The sequence below is a fragment of the Geotrypetes seraphini genome, chromosome 2, assembly GCF_902459505.1.
Source record: "Geotrypetes seraphini chromosome 2, aGeoSer1.1, whole genome shotgun sequence".
Lineage (NCBI taxonomy): Eukaryota > Metazoa > Chordata > Amphibia > Gymnophiona > Dermophiidae > Geotrypetes > Geotrypetes seraphini.
The window spans coordinates 271,238,397-271,261,366 of NC_047085.1; the positions used below are offsets into that span (position 1 = coordinate 271,238,397).

Below are 22,970 nucleotides of genomic sequence, written 5' to 3' on the forward strand. Positions count from 1 at the left end.
ATCCCTAAGCCTACAGAGGGATTGTACAAGAACGAAAGATTAGGTTTCTTACCTCTGCTAATCTTTCTTGTAAATTTCCTTTGTAGGATGAACACCTGCCCAGATGTTTCTGTGTGATTTGCAGGTTGCCTGACCAGTAACTGGTAAGCGGTATTTCTGTCTTTGACCAGCCTCACTGAGAATTCCATACTTGTCACTTAACGCAGGGTTTGATGGGTTCCCGGGTGGGTGCCCCCTTCTGAACCCTCAGGCTGTTTGCTTTATCCAAATTTGTACAGTTCCAAATTGTTTATTGTTCAAGTTTAATGTTTATGCTATGTTTTGCCTTAGGGCAATAATGGTTTTGAAATTGTTTATCATGAGCAGACTTGATTATGCAGCGGGGAGTTCCCTGCACCCTCCCTCTCTCTCTTCTTTTGTTTCCTGTTTTTCCTGTAGATCTACCTGGCTTGGTAACTGGCTGATATTCCAGGGGAGTGTCACAGAAGATGACCACAGGAGGAGGGGTTAGACTTTGGTTTTGAGTTCCTTACAGTTCAGGGATGGAAGGGATTTATACCCTAGCATACAGAGGAGATTTACAGGAAAGAAGATTACTTCATTACTTCTTTGAGCAGAGCAGTTATTTAGGACCTTGATTGTTACGGGTGTCTCTACTTCACGTTGGTTTTGGTGGCTCTTGGTGCTTGGGTACTAACGTTGGAGCTAAGGAGTTCAGTGAAGTACAGAAGAGGCACCGAGAAAAATCCAGACCGGATTCCTTCTGCAGATGAAATGTGGCCATGGGGACACTACCCACTTGTCTAGAATGTCTCACCTATCTACTGAAAAAAGAGCTTACTAGGATAAGTGCATTATTTATTTTTACTAGTAGGATAAATACAGTACTGAGAAAGCTAGGATAGTACAAGTAAGTAGCTTAGCATAAGTTTATACTGAAAACAGAGCTAATCTAAATCCTTGTAAGAGAGGAAGAGTAGTTCTTAACACACTGATTTAACTACTAGGGTGGGGGTCGGCAACCCGCGGCTCCAGAGCCGCATGCGGCTCTTTTCCACCTTTGCTGCGGCTCCGGTAGTGTGTCACGCAGGAATGCAGCTTACAAGTCCGGCGTCGCGGCGGGAAATAGCCATGCTGAGCAGTGAGCTCAGCACGTACACAGATGAAAGCCTTGCTTGCTGATTGGTCCGGCGGCCGTGCCGCCGGACCAATCAGCAAGCAAGGCTTTCATCTGTGTAGTGCTGAGCTCACTGCTCAGCATGGCTATTTCCCGCCGCGACGCCAGACTTGTAAGGTGCACGTCTGAAAAAGAAATCATCCTGGCCGGGGTCGGTGTCATGCTCCGGAGATCTACAGCCTTCCTATCTCCCTCTCCCTTCTACCTGCTTCCGGCCACATCCCCTGCTCCGCGGCTCTCTTCGGCAACTCAGCAGCAGCGATCGACACAAGCTTCTGACGTCGGGGCCTACCCTCTGCGAGTCCCGCTTGTTTCAACTTCCTTTTTCCACAAAGGCGGGACTCGTAGAGGGAAGGCCTCGATGTCGGTAGCTTGTCTTGATCACCGCTGCTGACGAGTTGCTGAAGAGAGCCGCGGAGCAGGGGGGTGTTGCCAGGTGCAGGTAGAAGGGAGAGGGCCAGATGCAGGACTCGTGGGTGAGGGAGCAGAAGAGAGAGAGAAAGAGAGAGGGGAGGGAAACAAAAGGAAATATTTCATACTGGGCTGGGCCTGAGTGGAGGGAGGGTGGAAAGATTCTAGCTACAGGGTGCAGTAACAAAGGAAAAGGGGGGGAAAGCTGAAAATGGAGATAGTGACACAAAGAAGAGAAAGGGTAAGCAGGACCTACTGAATAAGGATAGAGATACAGAGGGGACATGAAGAGGAGGTGAAATAGAGACATAGAAGTAATGCTGAAAAAGTGTGTGTGGGGGGGGGGAGATAAAGACATTGAAAGGGCAAATGGTGAACATGGGGTAAAGACAAGGACAGACAAATGAAGATTCTGAAAAAGTGGTGAGATAGGGATATAGGTGAGATGGACACAAAGAAGGGTGATGCTGGAAAATAGGGGGAATGGTAATTCTGACAGACACAGAAGGGAAATGCTGGATCAAGGAGAGATGGGGCTCAGGCTGGATGGAATGAGGAGAAATGCCTTGTTGGCCCGGAACTTCCTCTCCTACATCAGAATTGATGTCAGGGAGTGGAATGCTGGTCAGCGCGACGCTTCTGCAGGGAAAGCTTGGGACGGCGGTGGCTTGGGGGCTGTTCCCCGATGGTGGTGGCAGCAAACCGAGTGGCTTGGGGGAGGGCACGGAGAAAGAAAGAAAGAAAGGGGGCAGACAGGGAGACAGAAAGAAGGGGGAACAGGGAGACAGAAAGAAAAAGTTGGGGGAGAGAATGAGGTCTGGAGGAGAGGAAACATACAGGAGGCTGAAAGAAAGGAAGAAAGATTGGATGCACAGTCAGAAGAAGAAAGTGCAACCAGAGACTCATGAAATCACCAAATAGCAAAGGTAGGAAAAATGATTTTATTTTCAATTTAGTGATCCTGTATATAGCATTAAGATAAGAAACAATATATGCAGTGTTAGATTTGTTTTATAATGGTTTTGCGGCTCCAAGTTTTTTTTTCTTTTCGAAAACGGGTCCAAGTGGCTCTTTATGTCTTAAAGGTTGCAGACCCCTGTACTAGGGGAATACTGTATCATACAGGGTGGTGTACGTATTTAAGCAACTGATTCTAATTATCCAGTTGCGTTGTGATGACTAGGGGTTCACTTAATATTTCCTGCTGATTTGTACATTTATGTGTCAGGAGAAACATGAAATTACCTAATGTACCCCATTCATTACATAAGACTAACTTCAATTAAACAATAGCGATAAGGCTAGAACTGTAATTCTCATCATACTTGAGGATCACAATTTTTATCTTATTACTATAGATGTAGTTAACATGACAAGCTAGACATTTTTTTTTTTTTTTAAAGCTAGATCATTCATTGTGCTAAATTTATAAAAATTTAAATTGTTGCAGTCTATAAATGTGAGAATAAAAAGCTTTCTTATTTGGCAGGAATCATTTGAAATAGCTTCAGATGCTGAAGCAGTTTCAGTAATGACCATAACAGAGGAACTGACTCGTACTTTGAAGGGATACTGTTTTAAACAGAAAGCAATCACCAAGGCAAATGAAATAAATGTAAGTAATATCTCTATACAGCTATTGAAAAACTTGGACCATCAGCCAGGTCCACACTTGAAAAACTTAAAATACTGTCTTCTTTAGCTCACTCATCTTCTTGTTTGTTCATAATCTGCAAAAGAAAAACAAGCTTTCCTGGTTTATTGGGTCCTGAATGAATGAGTTCGAAGGAAGAGAATATTTTTTTCTGTGCCAGCAAAAGAAGCTATTGCTGTTAAAAGTGAAATCATTGCTTCAACAGCCTCTAAATCCAAGTGCTTAATAACTGACCTCCACCAGTTCACTGGTGTGTCTTTTCTTTAAAACATCGCCGGCAAACATATTTCTTGAATAGGTTCCCCCTTAGCTCTGAAGTTTATTGAAGGTGGTATTACAGATGGATGATATAGTGCTATAGAAATAAATTAGTAGTAGTAGGATACCCATGTCATAGCTAACTCTTCTTCATCACTCAATATTTTACCCTGGTATGAAATATTGACAATATTTGCAAGAAAATGAGATATAGCTGGTTCCATTTGTTTTGTAATTATTATAATTTAATTATGTCATTGTGATGATCTGTTTAAGTGCTCACTTGGTTCTTTCCAAATTTTAGTAGCATCAGCAGTAAAACATCTATTTTGTTTAAAGCTTCAGAAATGGGTTTCAGGATTCTCAGCATACGTTCAACATTTCTCTTAAGCCCAATGTTGAGGATTTTGGTCTTAACAGTGACATCTATTTTGTTCACAAACTGTACAACAGGAGGTGGATAGTTTCCAGAATTTAAAAAGTTGATAAGATTCTCCTAAACAAAAATATCAATACTGTTATTTTATTGATACAATTTCTGCTTATTTAATATTACTCATTGTATTCACTGCCACTCAGTACTGCCCAAAAAGATCAAAATGAGAGTAACATACAGTAATAACAAATATATTTTTGCTCAAATATGACAGTTCCTCAAGGCAGTCTTTAAGAAATATGATGAAATCAAAAATATTTACCAACCTGAAGATCATGCCTGTTCAAACATGTTCCATTTATCATCTTTATCAAAGCACTTCTCATGATGATTCATTTGGGCCACCAAGCTTTGCATTTCTTTGTTATAGTATTTTCATTTTGCATGTATGCCTGCCTTACCCATAGATAAAGGAACTTCATGAAAATATTCCCAAACCAGGGTCCCTTTTTCATCCTGTTGCCATTATAGGTTTTCTCTTCCAAGGAGAGAATAATATAATAAACCTCAGGATATACACACACATCCCACAACTTGTGAAATAGTCTGCTCAAAAGGTTTCATTTTCATTTTTACTGCTTTCCTCTCCCTCCTCACACTTAGCTCCCTGTTCAGGTATATAAACTTTGCACTTGAGGTAAAGGGTTGATTCTGTGTACATCGATTTGCTAAGGAACAGTAGGGCTAAGGTCTTATCTATTTTATAATATTTTTACTGTGAATTACCGTATATACTCGAATATAGGATGAGATTTTGGGGACAAAAAAATGACCCAAAAACGGGGGTCTCATCCTATATTCGGGTCATCCCCCAGTGACCACCCAAAACCCTCCTGGACTTCTTGCAGGCCTGCCGTTAGGCCGGGACAGGAGGAATCCCTCCAGTCTCCTGCCCTGGCCGACACTAACAATTACCGCCTCCCTCCCTCGCGTACCTTTTCCCTGGTAGTCCAGCGTGTATCCCGCACTGAACCCCTCCTGCCGATTTAGACACTAGTAGCCAATGGTGCACCCGGGCCGGCACGCAGGAGTGAACTTTTTGTGCTCCCGGCCGGCCCTGCACCGCTCCTTGATAGGCTGCCGCAAGAGCCATGAGACATGGTGGCAGCCTATCAAGGAGCGGTGCAGGGCCGGCCGGGAGCATGAAAAGCTCGCTCCTGCGTTCCAGCCTGTGTGCGCTACTAGCGTCAAAATTGGCAGGAGAGGTTCATTGCGGGATACACACTGGACCACCAGGGAAAAGGTACACGAGGGAGGGAGGTGGTAATTGTTAGTGACGGGCAGGAGACAGGAGGGATCCCTCGTGTCCCGGTCTACCACTACGTGGTTTCAGTTAAGGGGAAGGATTAATCTGCTGGCTGGGTTGGAGGGCAGAGGGGAGTACAGGACAATAAAGCCATTATGACATCGCTGATGAGGTTGGCTCTTTTTGGTGGGAAGAGGGTACAGGGAAGGAAGGTGGGACAGGGTGCAAAGCCTGACAGGGAGGGGGGACAAGGTATAGAGCCTGGCAGGGAGGGGGGACAGTGTTCAGAGCCTGGCAGGGAAGGGGGCTTGATTCAGAGTCTGGTAGGGAATGGGACTGAGTGTAGAGCCTTGAAGGGCAGGGAGAGAAGGGGCTGAGTGCAGAACCTGGCAGGGGAAGGCATGAGGGAGGGGACACTGGGTGCAGATCCTGGCAGGGCATAGCACTTGAATATTAAGCCCCCGTCTTATATTCAAGTCAACCATTTTTCTTCCTTTTTGGGAGGAAAAATGGGGGGTCTTGACTTATATTCGTATTGACTTATATTCGTGTATATACAGTAGCATGTTCTCTGCAGACACAAATTCACAATTCTGAGAAATGCAAAACCAAGCATCTGATAATACCTACTAGATAAAAAAAAATTACCTGTGACATTATGAATGGATTAATGGTGTTTACCAAAAAAATGTAATCATTGCATGAATATACAGCCTCATTCTGCATAATTAAAAGCTAATCATTATTTCATGATGATCAACCTTTAGACTATAATGCATCTTAAATAGAATAAAACTATTCATTACCCGCTTAAAATCTAGGTGGTTTACAATAATAAAAAAAAAGTTCATAATCATTTAAACAAAGCATTTTATTTTAAAAAAATCATTGATTTTTATCCACCCTGTAACTAAACATGAAACCAGTATGAATAAGCATATAGGAGAAATTTAGATCTTGTTTTCTGACTATGAACTTTGCCTCTTTCAGTTGGCATTTGCAAACCAGGTCAAAGCTCAAAAGTGGAAAAAAGAAGCAAGAATTACGAAGAAGTTAACCCAAGCAGCATCCCAAGCCATAGCACAGGCTTCTTTCTTGACTCAACAGTATAATTCTATGGGAAACTGTAACATGGGACCTGAAGGTATTATACATATTTTCCTAATGTCAAAGATTTTCAAAACTAGGTTTTAATTGGCAGGACAATTATGAAAATGGATCATGCATTTAATATGCATTTGGAGTGGAGGAGTGGCTTAGTGTTTAGAGCAGCTGCCTCAGCACCCTGAAGTTGCGAGCTCGATTCCCACTGCAGCTCCTTGTGACTCTGGGTAAGTCACTTATTATTTTATACTTGCAGCAATGAAGTGTTATCTGTCTAAAAATTGTAAACCGCTTTGAATGTAATGTAACCACACAGAAAAAGTATCAAGTTCCATCCCCTTTACAGCCTTTTTGTGATACAACCAAGACGGTTTACATATTTTAGATAAGTACTTTTTGTCCTTAGTGGGCTCACAATCGAGTGTTTGTACCTGGGCAGTGGAGGGATAAATGACTTGCCCAGGGTCACAAGAAGCCACAGTGGGTATTGAACTGGATTTGCCAGGTCTCAGCCCACTGCACTAATTGTTAAGCTACCCCTCCGTTCAATAGAGATTCCATCACCCAAAGTAGTAGTTAAAAAGTACTGCTAAAAAAGCCTTTTGTAATGCAGTCCTGATTTATTACTAAACTAAACTAAACCTCAAGTTTATATATGTAATGTAATGTAATGTAATTTATTTCTTATATACCGCTACATCCGTTAGGTTCTAAGCGGTTTACAGAAAATATACATTAAGATTAGAAATAAGAAAGGTACTTGAAAAATTCCCTTACTGTCCCGAAGGCTCACAATCTAACTAAAGTACCTGGAGGGTAATAGAGAAGTGAAAAGTAGAGTTAGAGGAAAAATAAAAATAAAATAAACATTTTAACAAGACAGCATTGATCTAAATACTTTGGAAGGTAGAAGAGAGGAGAGAAAGGAATAGAAGCAGAAGGGGGAGCTGTTGAACAGTAGAATTCTGGAGAAATTTAAATGATAGAAATAGAACAAAACAAAGACAAAAGGCAAAACAATAGATAAGATTAAAGATAAATCATAAGCTGGAAAGAAAAATAAAATAAAACTTTGTCTTCAATCCACGGTTTCAGCGTCATCTCCATAATTATAGAGCTCGGCACGGTTTACACGAGTTTAATAAAGGAAGGAGTAGCGTAAGGGTTGGAGGTTGAGAACAGGGGGGAAGAGAACATTACATTGTTATGAAGAGCCTAGTTTTCAGGTGCTTATGGAATAGTTGGAAGGAGCCCAGATTCTGTAGTGGGGCAGTGAGATTATTCCAGAACCCTGTGATTCTGAAAAAGAGAGAATGGCCCAATTTTCCCTCTTAGAGGATACCTTTTAGCGAGGGGAAGGATAGTTTGAGTTTTTGGGTGGGCCTGTTGGTGTCAGGGTTCGAGGAGTTCCAAGATAGTGGGATTAGGGGAGGGAGGATGCCATTTAGGATCTTAAAAGCCAGGCAGGTGCATTTGAAATGAACCCTGGAAATTATTGGGAGCCAGTGAAGTTTGGACAGAAGTAAATGATATACCACCTTCATCTATGCCATGGTGGTTCACCTCAAACATTTAAATACCAATACAAATCAGTATTATCTTAGACAAGGTAGTGATACTAGAAATGAAAGATAATGAGTAGCAGATAAATTACATTGGGAGGGAATAATGGGCAACATTAAAAACATGTAAATAGCTCTTATCACAGCATCTTTCAATCAAAGCTAATATTAAAGAATACCAAGCTAATATTAAAGAACCCCAGTCAGAGATTTGTTAATCTCCAGAAATTTGCAAGTAGGACAGTAGTTCTCAACCTAGTCCTTAGAACACACTTAGCCAGTCAGGTTTTCAAGATATCCACAGTGAATATGCTCATGATAAATTTGCCCTCACCACCTCCATTGTATGCAAAGCTATCTCATGTATATTCATTATCCCAGGACAAGCAGGCAGCATATTCTTAACGTATGGGTGACGTCACCGACGGAGCCCCGGTACGGACATTTTTAACTAGAAAGTTCTAGTTGACCGCACCGCGCAAGCGCGGGTGCCTTCCCGCTCGACGGAGGAGAGCGTGGTCCCCAGTTTCTTCGTTTCCGCGGAGCGAAGAAGACGCATGTGCTTTCAACGGCTGTTGAAATTTTCTACTTTGCCTTCCCACTCGCGTAATTTTCTTCCTTTTTTGCTTTTTTCCCTTCGGGTTTCTTTTTCGTCTAAAAAAAAAAAACAACAAATTCTTTAATTTGTCTTTTCCTTTATTTTTCTAGCCGGCCCCAGCGGGGCCTGTTGCCAACATACAGGCCTCCGGGTTTGATTTTGCGGAGGCCGTGTTTCCATTCATGCCCCCTCAGCCGGGTTTTAAGAAGTGCCAGCGGTGTGCACGCCCGATCTCTCTCACTGACCCGCACAATTGGTGCTTACAGTGCCTGGGTCCAGAGCATCGGGCTGACACCTGCATCCGCTGTGCTACTCTTAAAAAACGTACGTTAAAGAATAGGCAGATCCAGCAGAACATCCTTTTTGGCACCGGATCTGCCATGGAGTCTGCCACACCATCGACGGCGCCGCTAAAGTCGGCACCGACTACCTCCACACCGCCTGATCCTTCCTCGGGGTCGATGGCGTCAGGTAAGCCGGCTAAGAAGCCTTCCACTTCCCTTGAGCGCCCTCCTGCCACGGCAGCGACACTGGTCCTCCCGGCATCCAGCCGACCCCGTAAACGCTCCGCCCCGATTTCGGTGAGTGCCTCGTCATTGGCCTCCTCATCGCCGGGGCGTAGAGCAGCACCTATGGTACCGAAAAAGAAAAAAGCGGTACCGGTGCCTCCTCTGGACGACGGCATTGCGGCCATAATCCAAACTCAATTACAGGAGCAGCTACAGCAACAACTACAGCACCTGTTGCCAACAATATTGGCCCCGCTCCTTCCGGTACCGGACCGGCCCAAGCCTCGCACCATACCACCGGAGTCGACTCCATCGGTACCATTAAACACGTCCATGCCGGTGCTCGCGGCGGAACCCATCAACCCTCTCGTGCAACTACACTCTGATGCCGATCCTCTCCGACATCAGGACCGTCGCCAAGCCGACCGAGACCGGCACCGCTCCTCTTCCCCCGGTACCGTCTCCATGCGTTCTGGCAAATCTCTCTCTAAGACTCGCCACGCAGTACCATCCACACCACCGTCCCGTCCTATACACACCGACGTCAGGGACCCGGACCTCTGGGAAGAATCCTAACCCGGTACCGACGATGAGGCTTCTTCAACCGACGAGGAGCCCTCCACAATCGATACCGGTTCCAAGCCTGAACAATCCTCGTTCACCAAATTTCTTCGGGAAATGTCAGCGGCTCTCTCTATCCCATTAGAATCTGACTCTAAGAAGTCACAGGCTTTCTTAGATGCCCTAGACTTCGAGCAACCCCCCAAAGAATTCCTAAAGTTACCCGTCCACGACATCTTACGGGAAACTTTCTACAAGAATTGGGAGAACCCTCTCTCGGTACCGGGGGCCCTTAGAAAACTGAATAGTCTCTACAGGGTCATCCCTATCCTGGAGTTTGACAAACCCCAACTACCCCATGAATCTCTTCTTGTCGAATCCACCTTGAAGAAAACCCAGGGATCCAGTATTTATGCTTCTACCCCTCCTGGCAGAGAGGGCAAAATGATGGATAAATTTGGCAAGCGCCTTTATCAAAATTCAATGCTTGCAAACAGAGCCAATAATTACACCTTTCACTTCTCCTTCTACATGAAGTATCTGGTTCAACAACTCTCTTCATTACAAAAGTATCTTCCTGAACGTAAGGTCCCTCTTTTCCAACAACACATTTCCAGTCTGCTCCAACTCCGCAAATTCATGGTGCGCTCTATTTATGATTCTTTCGCGCTCACCTCTCGAGCTTCGGCTATGGCGGTTGCCATGAGACGTCTGGCCTGGCTGAGAGTTTCCAACCTCGACGTTAACCACCAAGACCGCCTGGCTAACGCACCTTGTCTTGGTGATGAACTTTTCGGAGAGTCCCTAGACTCCACCACCCAGAAACTCTCTGCTCACGAGACCAGGTGGGATACTCTCATCAAACCGAAGAAGAAGACTCTGCCTGCTCGCCCCTATAGACAGCAGTCTTCATACCAACGCAGATTCTCAGCCAGACCTCTTCATCCACCTCCGCAACAACCTCGCCGACCTCGTCAGCAACAGCAAACTCAGGCTCGCTCCCAATCTCATCAACCTGCCAAGCCTTTCCCTCAGTCAAAACCTTCTCAGCCCTTTTGACTCCTTTCTCCAGGGCATAGCCAGTCTCTCACCAGCGTTACCTCTTCCTCAACCTATCGGAGGACGCCTGCAACTTTTTCTCAGCCGTTGGGAGGTCATCACGTCAGACCAGTGGGTCCTTACCATCATTCGCCACGGCTACTCTCTCAACTTCCAGACTCTTCCACCAGACAATCCTCCCGTAGAGTCTGCTTCTCACTCCTCTCAACCCTCCTCCTTCTCAAGGAGGTTCAATCCCTCCTTCTTCTCAATGCCATCGAAGAAGTCCCCCAAGACCAAAGGGGTCAGGGATTCTACTCCCGCTACTTCCTGGTACCCAAGAAGACAGGAGACCTACGTCCCATCCTCGATCTTGGGGACCTCAACAAGTGTCTGGTCAAGGAAAAGTTCAGAATGCTCTCCCTTGCCACGCTTTACCCTCTTCTCTCTCAACACGACTGGCTATGTTCCCTAGACCTCAAGGAGGCCTACACTCACATTCCAATCAATCAGACTTCACGTCGCTACCTCCGGTTTCAGATACAGCACCATCACTACCAGTACAAAGTGCTACCCTTTGGCCTCGCATCATCGCCCAGGGTGTTCACCAAGTGCCTTATTGTGGTGGCAGCCTTCCTCAGGTCTCACAACCTCCAGGTGTTCCCCTACTTGGACGATTGGTTGGTGAAAGCACCTACGTCTCCGCTTGTGCTACAAGCCACTCAACACACCATCTCTTTCCTCCATCTTCTGGGGTTCGAGATCAACTACCCCAAGACGCATCTGCTTCCCACACAGCGACATCAGTTCATTGGAGCAGTTCTCAACACCACTCTGATGAGGGCGTTTCTCCCCTCCGACCGTCAACAGACCCTGCTCCATCTTTGCCGCCAGGTGATCCTTCATCACTCCATCCCTGCTCGGCAGATGATGGTCCTCCTGGGCCACATGGCTTCCACGGTCCATGTGCTCCCTCTGGCACGACTCCACCTCAGAACACCTCAGTGGGCTCTAGCCAACCAATGATCTCAGACCACGGACCTTCTTTCTCATCCCATCTGTGTGACATCGTCTCTTCAGCGATCTCTTCAATGGTAGTTGAACTCCTCCAATCTTTCCAGGGGTCTGCTTTTTCATCTACCCCCTCACTCCATGGTCATCACCACGGATGCCTCCCCCTACGCATAGGGAGCCCACCTGGGAGAACTTCGCACACAGGGTCTCTGGACCCCTCAGGAACGTCAACATCATATCAACTTCCTGGAACTCAGGGCCATGTTCTATGCACTCGAAGCTTTCCAACACCTTCTCTACCCTCAGGTTCTTCTCCTGTGCACAGACAACCAAGTCGCCATGTATTACATAAACAAGTAAGGCGGCACCGGTTCTCCCCTCCTCTGTCAGGAGGCCATCCGCATCTGGACCTGGGCCACGGCCCGCAATCTCTTCCTCAAGGCTGTCTACATCCAGGGCGAACAGAACTCCCTGGCTGACAATCTCAGCCGCATCCTTCAACCTCACGAGTGGACTCTGGATCCGACCACACTCCACTCCATCTTCGATCGGTGAGGCACTCCTCAGGTGGACCTCTTTGCAGCTCCTCACAACCATCAACTGCCCCTTTTCTGTTCCAGACTCTACTCTCTTCATCGTCTGGCCCCGGATGCGTTCCTGCTCAACTGGATGGGTCGGTTTCTCTATGCCTTCCCTCCACTTCCTCTGATGTTGTGGACGTTGTTCAAACTCCGCAGAGACAATGCCACCATGATTCTCATCGCTCCTCGGTGGCCTCGCCAACACTGGTTCTCTCTCCTGCTCCAGCTCAGCTCCAGGGAGCCCATTCCTTTTCCTGTGTTTCCTACTCTACTTACGCAGCAGCATCAGTCTCTACTACATCCCAATCTGTCCTCGCTCCACCTGACAGCTTGGTTTCTCTCGGGCTGACCTCTCCACAGAATCTGTCTCAGCCTGTCCGTCGCATTTTGGATGCCTCCAGGAAACCGGCCACCCTCCAATGTTACCATCAGAAGTGGACCAGGTTCTCCTCTTGGTGTCTACTGCATCACCACGATCCCACCTCATTGGCGGTGGAAACTGTACTGGACTATTTGCTCTCTCTGTCCGACGCTGGCCTCAAGTCTACCTCCATCAGAGTCCACCTCAGTGCCATCACTGCGTTCCATGAGCCTATTCTCGGAAAACCTCTTACGGTTCATCCCCTGGTTTCCCGGTTCATGAGAGGCCTCTTCAATGTCAAACCACCTCTGAAGCCTCCTCCAGTCGTCTGGGACCTGAATGTGGTTTTGTCAACCCTCATGAAACCTCCATTTGAGCCTCTTGCCACTACTTCACTCAAATTTCTGACATGGAAGGTGCTTTTCCTCATTGCCATCACCTCTGCCAGGAGGGTTAGTGAGCTGCATGCACTGGTTGCCGACCCACCTTTCACTGTTTTTCACCATGACAAGGTGGTTCTGCGCACCCATCCTAAGTTCCTTCCCAAGGTGGTCTCGGACTTTCACCTCAACCAATCCATCGTACTTCCAGTGTTTTTTCCAAAGCCTCATTCTCACCCTGGAGAATCAGCTCTTCATACTCTGGACTGTAATGTAATGTAATGTAATTTATTTCTTATATACCGCTACATCCGTTAGGTTCTAAGCGGTTTACAGAAAATATACATTAAGATTAGAAATAAGAAAGGTACTTGAAAAATTCCCTTACTGTCCCGAAGGCTCACAATCTAACTAAAGTACCTGGAGGGTAATAGAGAAGTGAAAAGTAGAGTTAGAGGAAAAATAAAAATAAAATAAACATTTTAACAAGACAGCATTGATCTAAATACTTTGGAAGGTAGAAGAGAGGAGAGAAAGGAATAGAAGCAGAAGGGGGAGCCGTTGAACAGTAGAATTCTGGAGAAATTTAAATGATAGAAATAGAACAAAACGTGCTTTGGCCTTCTACTTGGAACGCACCAAACCACACAGAACTGCTCCTCAACTTTTTGTTTCCTTCGATCCAAGTAAGTTGAGCCATCCTATTTCTAAGCGTACCATCTCCAACTGGATGGCGGCTTATATCTCTTTCTGCTATGCCCAAGCTGGATTACCCCTTCACAGTAAAGTCACAGCCTATAAAGTCAGAGCAATGGCAGCTTCAGTAGCTTTACTCAGATCTACACCTATTGAGGAAATTTGTAGAGCTGCTACTTGGTCCTCGGTTCATACCATCACTTCTCACTATTGTCTGGATACTTTCTCCAGACAGGATGGACAGTTTGGCCAAACAGTATTACAGAATTTATTCTCCTAAATTGCCAACACTCCCACCATCCCATTCTGGTTAGCTTGGAGGTCACCCATATGTGAGAATACTGCCTGCTTGTTCTGGGATAAAGCACAGTTACTTACTGTTACAGGTGTTATCCAGGGACAGCAGGCAGCTATTCTCACAGCCCACCCATCTCCCCTGGTTGGCTTCTCTGCTAGCTATCTGAACTGAGGAAACGCACCCTGTGCTGGGCGGGAAGGCACTCGCGCATGCGCGGTGTGGACAACTCGAAACTTCGAGTTTCTTCAAGCAAGTCTGCTTGCGAGGCGTCCGCATCCAGGCTCCGTCGATGATGTCACCCATATGTGAGAATAGCTGCCCTGCTGTCCCTGGATAACACCTGTTATGTTAAGTAACTGTGCTTTCAGGCAGCTGGGGTTCCTGCATGTGCCCGGGGGGTTTCCCTCAGCACCCCCTGTGGCTTTGCCTTCCTCTACGCCTTTGGCGCCCCCTCTTCCTCCTCCCTCGTCCAAACGCCCAGGGGTGGCTTGGGATGAGGAATTGTGATCAGAAGAGCGTTTTGACCTGGATGAGAACCTGGATTTTTTTGAGGAATTCCAGGTTCCTCTTGAGGGGATGGCCGCTGGTGGCGGGGCATCTGGTTTCCCGCTTTCCGGCGAGGAGGCATCTGTGGTGCGCCTTTTTCAGAAGGATGAGCTGCCAGACCTGATTCAACAGGTCTTTTCGAGGCCCCGCGTGTGGGGGACCCTCTTAGGGGAATCTGCGCTGCTTCCCGCTCTTTTCCTATGCATCAGGATATTCGGGATCTCGTCCTGGCAAAGTGCAATACGTCGGAATCACCATTTCAGTTTGCGCGCTCCATGGCTCATTTTTATCCCATCCCAGAGGGGGATAGGGCTACCTTGAAGTCGCCAGTGGTGGACGCGGTGGTTTCAGCAATTGCTTAGTGGCATATCATGCCTGTAGAAGGCAGTTCTGCCTTACGGGACTCTGAGGAGCATAAGTTGGAGACCATTCTTAAACAGAATTTTGATGTCTCTTTCTTGGGGGTCCAGGCAGCTCTTTGTGGTGGGCTGAGCGTGTCCTGGATCGTGAGTCTGATTACTAGTCCTTCGTGGATCAGGAGGTGGCAAAGATTAAGATGGCTGCCTCGTTCCTCTCGGATGCCCTTTATGACTTGGTGCGGACATCAGCCAAGTCTATGGTTTTTGGAGTGGCTGCGCATCGTACCTTGTGGGTTTGCGCATGGTCGGCGGATGCAGCGTCCAAAACTAAACTCACTAAATTTCCCTTTCGGGGGTCCTTTTTATTTGGAGAGGATTTGGATAAGTTGGTTCAAACTTTGCGGATTCTAAAATGCCCCACCTGCCTGAGGGACTGTGCTACTGCTTGCTCCGAGTTCAATAGCATGAAAAGTTGCTAGTATTTGGGTTTCTCCCAGGTGCTCACATTTACGCCAGTCCCATCTGTGGCCATCAAAAATCTGATTGGATGTTTTTCTCACCTTAGCAATATACTTTTGGTTTTTCATACGTTTTTTCTGTATATAGTGACATAGTAAATGACGGCAGATAAAGACTTGAACGGTCCATCCAGTCTGCCCATTAGTTACACCCATTAAAATACAGAATTAAATTAACTTGTCTCTTCTTCGAAATTTCTGGGTCATAGTAAAGTCTACTTGGTACAGTATTAGGTTCCAAATGCTGAAGTTGCCGTCCAAGCTCATTATAGCCTATCCAACCATCCTGTTTGCAGGATATTGACCATAAAGTCTGGCCAGTAACATCCTCATGTTTCAAGTTAGTTGAGTTCCCATTGATGCCCTCCCCAGCCCATCCTACACCAAATCACCACATATTACATTACATTACAGATTTCTATTCCGCCATTGCCTTGTGTTCATGAATGGGGTAATTGATTATGGGGACACAGATTGTGCAAATCTGTCCAGTACCGGCCTTAGCTCTTCAATTTACATTCTTTGTTTTAAAATTACAGATGCTCTTATGTTTATCCCACGCTTTTTTGAATTCCATTACCATTTTCCTCTCCACCACTTCCTTCGGGAGGGCATTCCAGGCATCTATCATCCTCTCCATGAAAAATAATTATTGAACTGGTGCTTTTTCCTTTCAGCTTTTTTCTATTTAGATTGTGTAGTTTACTTTTTCTTGTGAGCTCAGTTTGAGAACCCATCTGAGAACTTTAATCATTAAATTATTTGATTTCGCTTTAGCTTATTTTTCAGGTTAACATGTCCAAGACAATCCTATGCAGCTTCAAAAGATACTCCCAGTGCAACATACTTGGGGAGCATGAGTGTTCAGAGGACAGGTGTCCTGGGTGACTCCTGTTGAGTTGGTAGAGGTTTCTTATGATGAAAATTTAGGTTGTTCAGTTGTGTGCTTGTTTCATCCGGGGAGCTTTCATCCCTCATAAATCAGTGCTAGTGGCTCTTCTGATTCCTTCAGTGTCTGCCTTGGGAAAGGGCCCCATTTGTGAAGGGCCTGAAAGAGACTTCTAAGGCTTTTTTTCCCATAAGGCTTTGTTGCAACTGCTACTCACAAAATTAGAGGCTCCCTACTACCTGGTCCTCAAGGAGAGAAGACTGATGAGCAAGCTTAACATTCGATGTAGGAATGAGTTTGGATAAGTTATTTAGGGTCCCTAAGGTTGATGATTTGGTAATGGAAGTCACTAAGAAGAGCACTTCTGATACAGGGCCGAACTGCCTTAAGAGCCCATAAGTGCAAGATTGAGAGGCTTCTTAAGCAGCTTTTCGCTTCCTCAGTATTGGGAGTATAAGCAGTCTGTTGTGGTTATGTAGCTTAAATTTATTTATTTAATTCGATTTCTATCCCATCCTCCTGGGAGCTCAGAACAGGTTACAAGCTAACATTCACAGCATGTTACATTGGACAGTACATTTGGCAATACGATATACTACAATACAGTAGCATAATGACAAGGCTGGACAGTACAGTAACTTAAGGACTGCTTGGGTGGAGGACATTCACAGGAAATTCCTGGAGAGATAATAAAGTAGATTGGACCAGAGGGTAGAGAGTTTAGAGGGGATTGTTTGCGGCTGGACCTTTAGTTGAAGAGAAAGGTCTTCACAGCTCTTTGTAAGGTCATTAATGAGTTCTGTGATCTGATTTGTGGGGGGAGTTGGTTCCAAAGTTGTGGGATCAAGTGGCTGTAGGAGCATATGCGGGCGGTTTCCATCAGGAGAGACCTTCCTGTGGGGATGCACAATTGTCTCTCTGCTCTAGAGCAGAGGGGGGCGGGTAAGGGCTTACAGGTGTAGCTTGGAACTTATTTATGTAGGCTGGGGTGGTAGCGTGGAATCTTTTATGCATTATTACAAGAGCCTTGAATGTGTAGCGTTTATTGATTGGTAGCCAGTGTTTTTTCTGCCCATTGAGAAATACTGAGCAATTTCCAAACAGTATATACAGGGAGAAAGTAAGGAGGTAAAATATAGAAGGGAAGAAAATTAAAAATACAAAAATAGGAAAGGAGCAAGATAAGTCAGACTATACTATACTCTACATTAAGATACTAGAAAGCTGAGCACGCTAAAACTAATGAAGGTGACCTAAACATAGTCATCTTTAAACAAGAAGGTCTTAAGGGCAGCTTTAAACCTAGTCAGGGAAATTTCCATGCAGAGTGAAGAAGGCAGAATATTCCATAGAGGAGAAGGACCTGTGACAGAGAAGATACTGTGGGGAGTGCATTCATGAGAGATTTGCCTGAAAATTGGAATAAATAAGTTGTTACGAGTGAAGGGCCTCGTTTCATAAATATGGGGTTAGCAGACAGTTGAGGAAAGTCAGTAGTTGGGTCTTACTGATTTTGAAGACCAGCAAGAGGTTTATAGCTATCAGGAGCTAGTGAGCTGCCTTGAGTTAGAGGAGTGATATGATCAAACTTAGTTATACTCGCCAATTTGCCCAAATCAGGGCATGGGCATGGTCAACAATTTCAGGAGTTCACACCATTTGAGGTCTCCCAGGCCTTGCTGCATCTTCGATCTCAATCTCCATGCTGAAAGTTTGCACACCACTTCTTCACTGTGGAATATGGTGGGCATTTGTCTCTGTGTTTGCAAATAAATTGCATAATCAAGGTGACTATAATGTCACTTGAACTATTCAGAAATTCTGAACTATAATTTCAGCTCAGTGGCGTACCTAGCATATGTGACACCCGGGGCCCATGATTTTTAGTAACAAGCCACATGTCACACATGAGTACCTAGAAAAAGGCAGCATCTTACATACTGCAGTGAGCAGTACAACATGAATACACCCATTGTAAAACTAAACAAGCCAGACTAGTACAGATAATCCTACACCGTCAATCCTAACAGAAAACCATGTCTTTCGAACACACAGAACACAGAAAACACCTTCACCTAGTATGGAATATGTCATCACAAACCAAACCCTCCCCCTTTTACAAAACTGTAGTGTGGATTTTAGCCACGGTGGTAACAGCTCTGACGCTCATAGAATTCTGAGCATCAGAGCTGCTACCACCACGGCGTTGTAGTTGCATATGGCTGCCGTAAAGGTCGTATCAGATGCAACTTCCGGTTGCGTCAGAGATGACCTTTATGGCAGAAACACGCAGCTTCAACGCTCTAGCTCAGGGGTGCCCACACTTTTTGCGAGTTACTTTTAAAATGACCAAGTCAAAATGATCTATCAACAATAAAATTTAAAAAAAAACCACAAAGCACACTGTACGCAGAGAAAATGTTAATTATCATTCCTATTCTGGGTTTTTTTCAAAGAGGTCAAGTCAGATGACTCTATGCATTGTCACCTCAGTAACAACCATACAAAAATAGACAGATACCCCTCTCCCTTTTTACTAAAGCACAATAGCAATTTTTAGTGCAGGGAGCTGCGCTGAATGCCCAAGGCTGCTCTCGACGCTCATAGGCTCCCTGTGCTAAAAACCACTATTGTGGTTTAGTAAAAGGGGGGCCATAGTGCAAAATATAGACAACAGATATAAATTCAGACACATTTTGATCACTAAATTTAAAATAAAATCATTTTTTCTACCTTGTTGTCTGGTGATTTCATGAGTCTCTGGTTGCACTTTCTTCTTCTGACTGTGCATCAAATCTTTCTTCCCTTCTTTCAGCCTGTATGCTTCCTCTCCTCCAGACCTCATTCCCTCCCCCCCAACTTTTTCTTCCTCTCTCCCTGCCCTTTCTTTCTCCCTGCCTCCCTTTCTTTTTTTCTCTCTTCATGCCCCCTTTCTTTTTCTCTGTTTCACTTTTTTCCTTCTGTCTCCCTGCCTGCCCCCTTTCTTTCTTTCTCTCTGCCCTCCCCCAAGCCATTGCTGCTGCCATCAGGGAACAGCTCCCCAAGTCACCGCCAATGGGTAACATGCCCCAAAGCCGCTGTCGCCCCAAGCTCTCCTTCCCTGCGTTGGGCTGAGCAGCATTCCTCTCCCCGATGTCAATTCTGCCGTCGGAGAGGAAGTTCCACCCAGCTAGGCAGCGATTGGCTGGCCCGAACTTCCTCTCTGACGGCAGAATTGACGTCGGGGTGAGGCAGGCTGATCGGCCCGGTAGAATTTTCCGGACCTGGCTGCACCCGGGGTGGACCTCCCCCCCCTTGGTATGCCACTGTTTCAGCTGTCAGCATTTTGGTCTTCTCTCAAAAGTATTATTTGATGCTACATAGTTTAAATCAGTGGTTCCCAAACTTTTTTGTCTTACTGCCCCCTTTCCAGAAAAAATATTACTTAGCGCCCCCTGGAAATTAATTTTTTTTAAAATTTATAGCAATTAATAGGAAATATATATGTATTAATGTTTCTACCTTTTTCGTAAAATATAGTAAAGAAAGGTGTAAATTAGAAGCATTGAACTTTGAAATTATGAAACTATTTATTGAACTCGAATAGAATGTAATATAAAAAAAGTTAAAACATTCGAAATCATCTTAATGAGAAGGATGAACCTGGTGTGCTGCTACCAATTTAGTAATCCTCGGCTCTATTTTCATCAGCAGTAATCTTAAATCACTGCGATTAACTATTTGCAATTGGTTTCTTTTTTTTGTTAATAAATTGGCTACCGCACTGAATCCACATTCCACTAAATATGATGAAGGAAATGCAATTAAGAACTTTTGAATTACAGCCCATATTTCAGGATAAGCCATAGGGATCTCCTTTTGCAGCCAGAATTGTTGGTAGCCGCTTTTGAATTTAAATTTCAATTCATCATTTGTAGTTACTTCCATCAGTCCATCAGAATTCTACTGTTCAACGGCTCCCCCTTCTGCTTCTATTCCTTTCTCTCCTCTCTTCTACCTTCCAAAGTATTTAGATCAATGCTGTCTTGTTAAAATGTTTATTTTATTTTTATTTTTCCTCTAACTCTACTTTTCACTTCTCTATTACCCTCCAGGTACTTTAGTTAGATTGTGAGCCTTCGGGACAGTAAGGGAATTTTTCAAGTACCTTTCTTATTTCTAATCTTAATGTATATTTTCTGTAAACCGCTTAGAACCTAACGGATGTAGCGGTATATAAGAAATAAATTACATTACATTACATTACATTCTTGTAACTGTGGAAATTCTTCTGTGTTTACACTTGAAAAAGGATCCAAAATCCAATTAGGTATGTTCATTTTCAAAATATCATGAAATCGTTGATTAAAATCTGAATGGAGAGCATCCAAGTGCTCACAATAAGAAAATATGTCTTCATCTTTATTTTCTGCTCCTGATAAATTTGGGAACTGGCTGAATTCCCCTCGTCCAAAGTTTCGTTTGTACAGAAGAAGTTTTGTCACAAATGCAGAAATAACAGATTTTGTTTTTATTAAATTCACTTCATCACCTTGAAGTTGAAGATTGCTTTCATTAAATTTTTGAAACAAGTCAGTCAAGTAAGCAATGTCACTTTTGGATTGAATTAAATTGGATCGTAAAGCATCATTTTTATCTTTCAAGAACTCCAGCACCGAGTTAAACAATTTATAAAACCTATTTAAACAGGCACCCTTTGACAACCAACGAACTTTTGTATAAAGCAACAAACGATTAAATTCTTCATCGTTTTCAATGCAAAGCTCATCGTTTTCAATGCAAAGCTGTTTAAATAATCTGTCATTCAATGATTTGCTTCTGATTATGTTGATAGCTTTAATTACATATTGTAATGAATTATGTAGGCGTGCACTTAAATTTTTGGCAACTAGATGTTGACGATGGTTGATACAGTGTACTGTGAATACATTCGGCACCTCCTTTTTTAAATATGAAAAAAAAACCTCTGTAGCGCCCTACTATCGCTGGAGCACCATCTGTGGCTACTGATAAGATATTACTCAGAGGTATTTCTTTTTCTTTAAAAAACTCATCCAATGCATGAAATATTGGTTCTCCTTTAGTATCAGTTTGCAAATATTTTGCAAATAATAATTTTTGGCAAATTTGTTTCTCCTTTGTGAACCGCACGTATGCTAAAAGTAAAGCTTCATTTCCTGGCAAAGTTGACTCATCAAGCTGAATAGAAAACCGAGATGTTTTTAAATATCCACACAATAAATCTTCAACATCTTGAGCCATTTCATCAATTCTTCTTTGCACTGTATTATTGCTCAACTAAATTTTCTTGATAATATCAGATGCTGGCTTGTGTAGCACGTATTACTTCAGTTATAGCCGGTTTAATTAGTTCTTCACCAATAGTATGAGGTTTTCCCGATTTGGCAATCATTAACGAAATATTGTAAGAAGCAAGCAAGCCATTGCCATCTTGTGTGGTTGCGGTTGAAAAGAGTTTTGCCAATGTCGGTTGTTTGATAAATTTTTCTTTTAGTGTTCTAAAATAAGATAAATCCTTATCTTTTTTTATCACCATGAATTTTACTCAAATGTTCTTGTAGTCTGGAAGGCTTCATAGCTTCGTTTGATAAAACTTTCTGGCAAATCAGGCACATTGGTAATGTATTGTTTACAGGCGACTCAATAAGGCCATATTTCAAATATTCGATGTTATATTGTCTACATTTTTTCTTTGGTTGAGCCATTATTATCTGTAGAAAAAAATAAATTTTTTAACCCTTTGAACCCTATGGGCTGTTTTTCCGGCCTGCCTATCTGTCACCACTACCCGTGGGGCCGTTAAACAGGCCCAGTTCTACTGAATTCTGTATGTAGGCGAGTTGAAACTTTGCCTCCCAAACAAAAATGAATTAATTTTTAAGTTGAATAAAAATAAAAAAATACTGAAAATCCAAATTTAATTTTTTTATTGCGTTAGAAAATATTATATTTCGTTAAGAAAAATAAGGTAAATAAATATTATGCAAAAATAAAAAATAACATAAATAAATCATAATTAAAAGTGAATTTTCCTAGCTTTTAATTCTACAAAATCTTTTACCAAATCTTCTATGTCTAATTCAAGCCCGATTTTAGGCGTAGCTCCACTACTAGGCTCGGTTTTAGGCGTAGGGCCTACGCCTTAGGCCCTACGCCTAAAACCGAGCCTAGTAGTGGAGCCGAAAAGGGAGGGAAGTTAGAGTTCAAAGGGTTAAGGGGGTATTTTTAATAATATTTTTTTAGTAATTTTTTGAAATATTTTTGTAAAAAACAAACTAAAATAAATACTGATGAAATAAATAAACATGATATTATTAATTGTAAAGCGCATATAATTATTACAAAATAAATAAATAATACTCACCAATTATAGTCGCACTATTTGTTAGTTAACTTTAACTTGTCACAATATCATATCACAACAATCTAACCTTTGTTTGAGTTATATTACGCGTAATTACGGAGAAATCTCCTAATTTATAGCGTGCTCCAAAATCTGCTGGTAATACTGCCAGTAGCCAGTACTACTGCTGCCATTCCAGACTTTGGCCTTGCGATCGACCAATCACATGAGTGGCATTTACCCGCAGCAATGCTCGTAGTGCTCACGTGTTTTGGAACGGCAATTCAGTGGCACCACATGAACAGTAGCAGTGCGCGATTGCACATACCTCAATGCAAGTGAGGGAGTATGCTGGAACCGAGCTAATGTCCAGTACATTGTTCAAAGAAAAGTTAAGCGTTATGAGCGGA

The 22,970-nt window shown here is 43.8% G+C and overlaps 1 protein-coding gene across 2 annotated transcripts in view; it reads left to right on the forward strand.

Annotated features, from left to right (window-relative positions):
- The window catches only part of LOC117353568, a 312,994-nt gene that overhangs the window by 272,106 nt on the left and 17,918 nt on the right, over positions 1–22,970 (forward strand). For both annotated transcript variants that reach the window (XM_033929657.1, XM_033929658.1), the window contains 2 exons: positions 3,078–3,203; positions 6,173–6,326. In XM_033929657.1, coding sequence (XP_033785548.1) covers positions 3,078–3,203; positions 6,173–6,326 — 280 coding nt within the window. The remainder of the gene's footprint in view (positions 1–3,077; positions 3,204–6,172; positions 6,327–22,970) is intronic.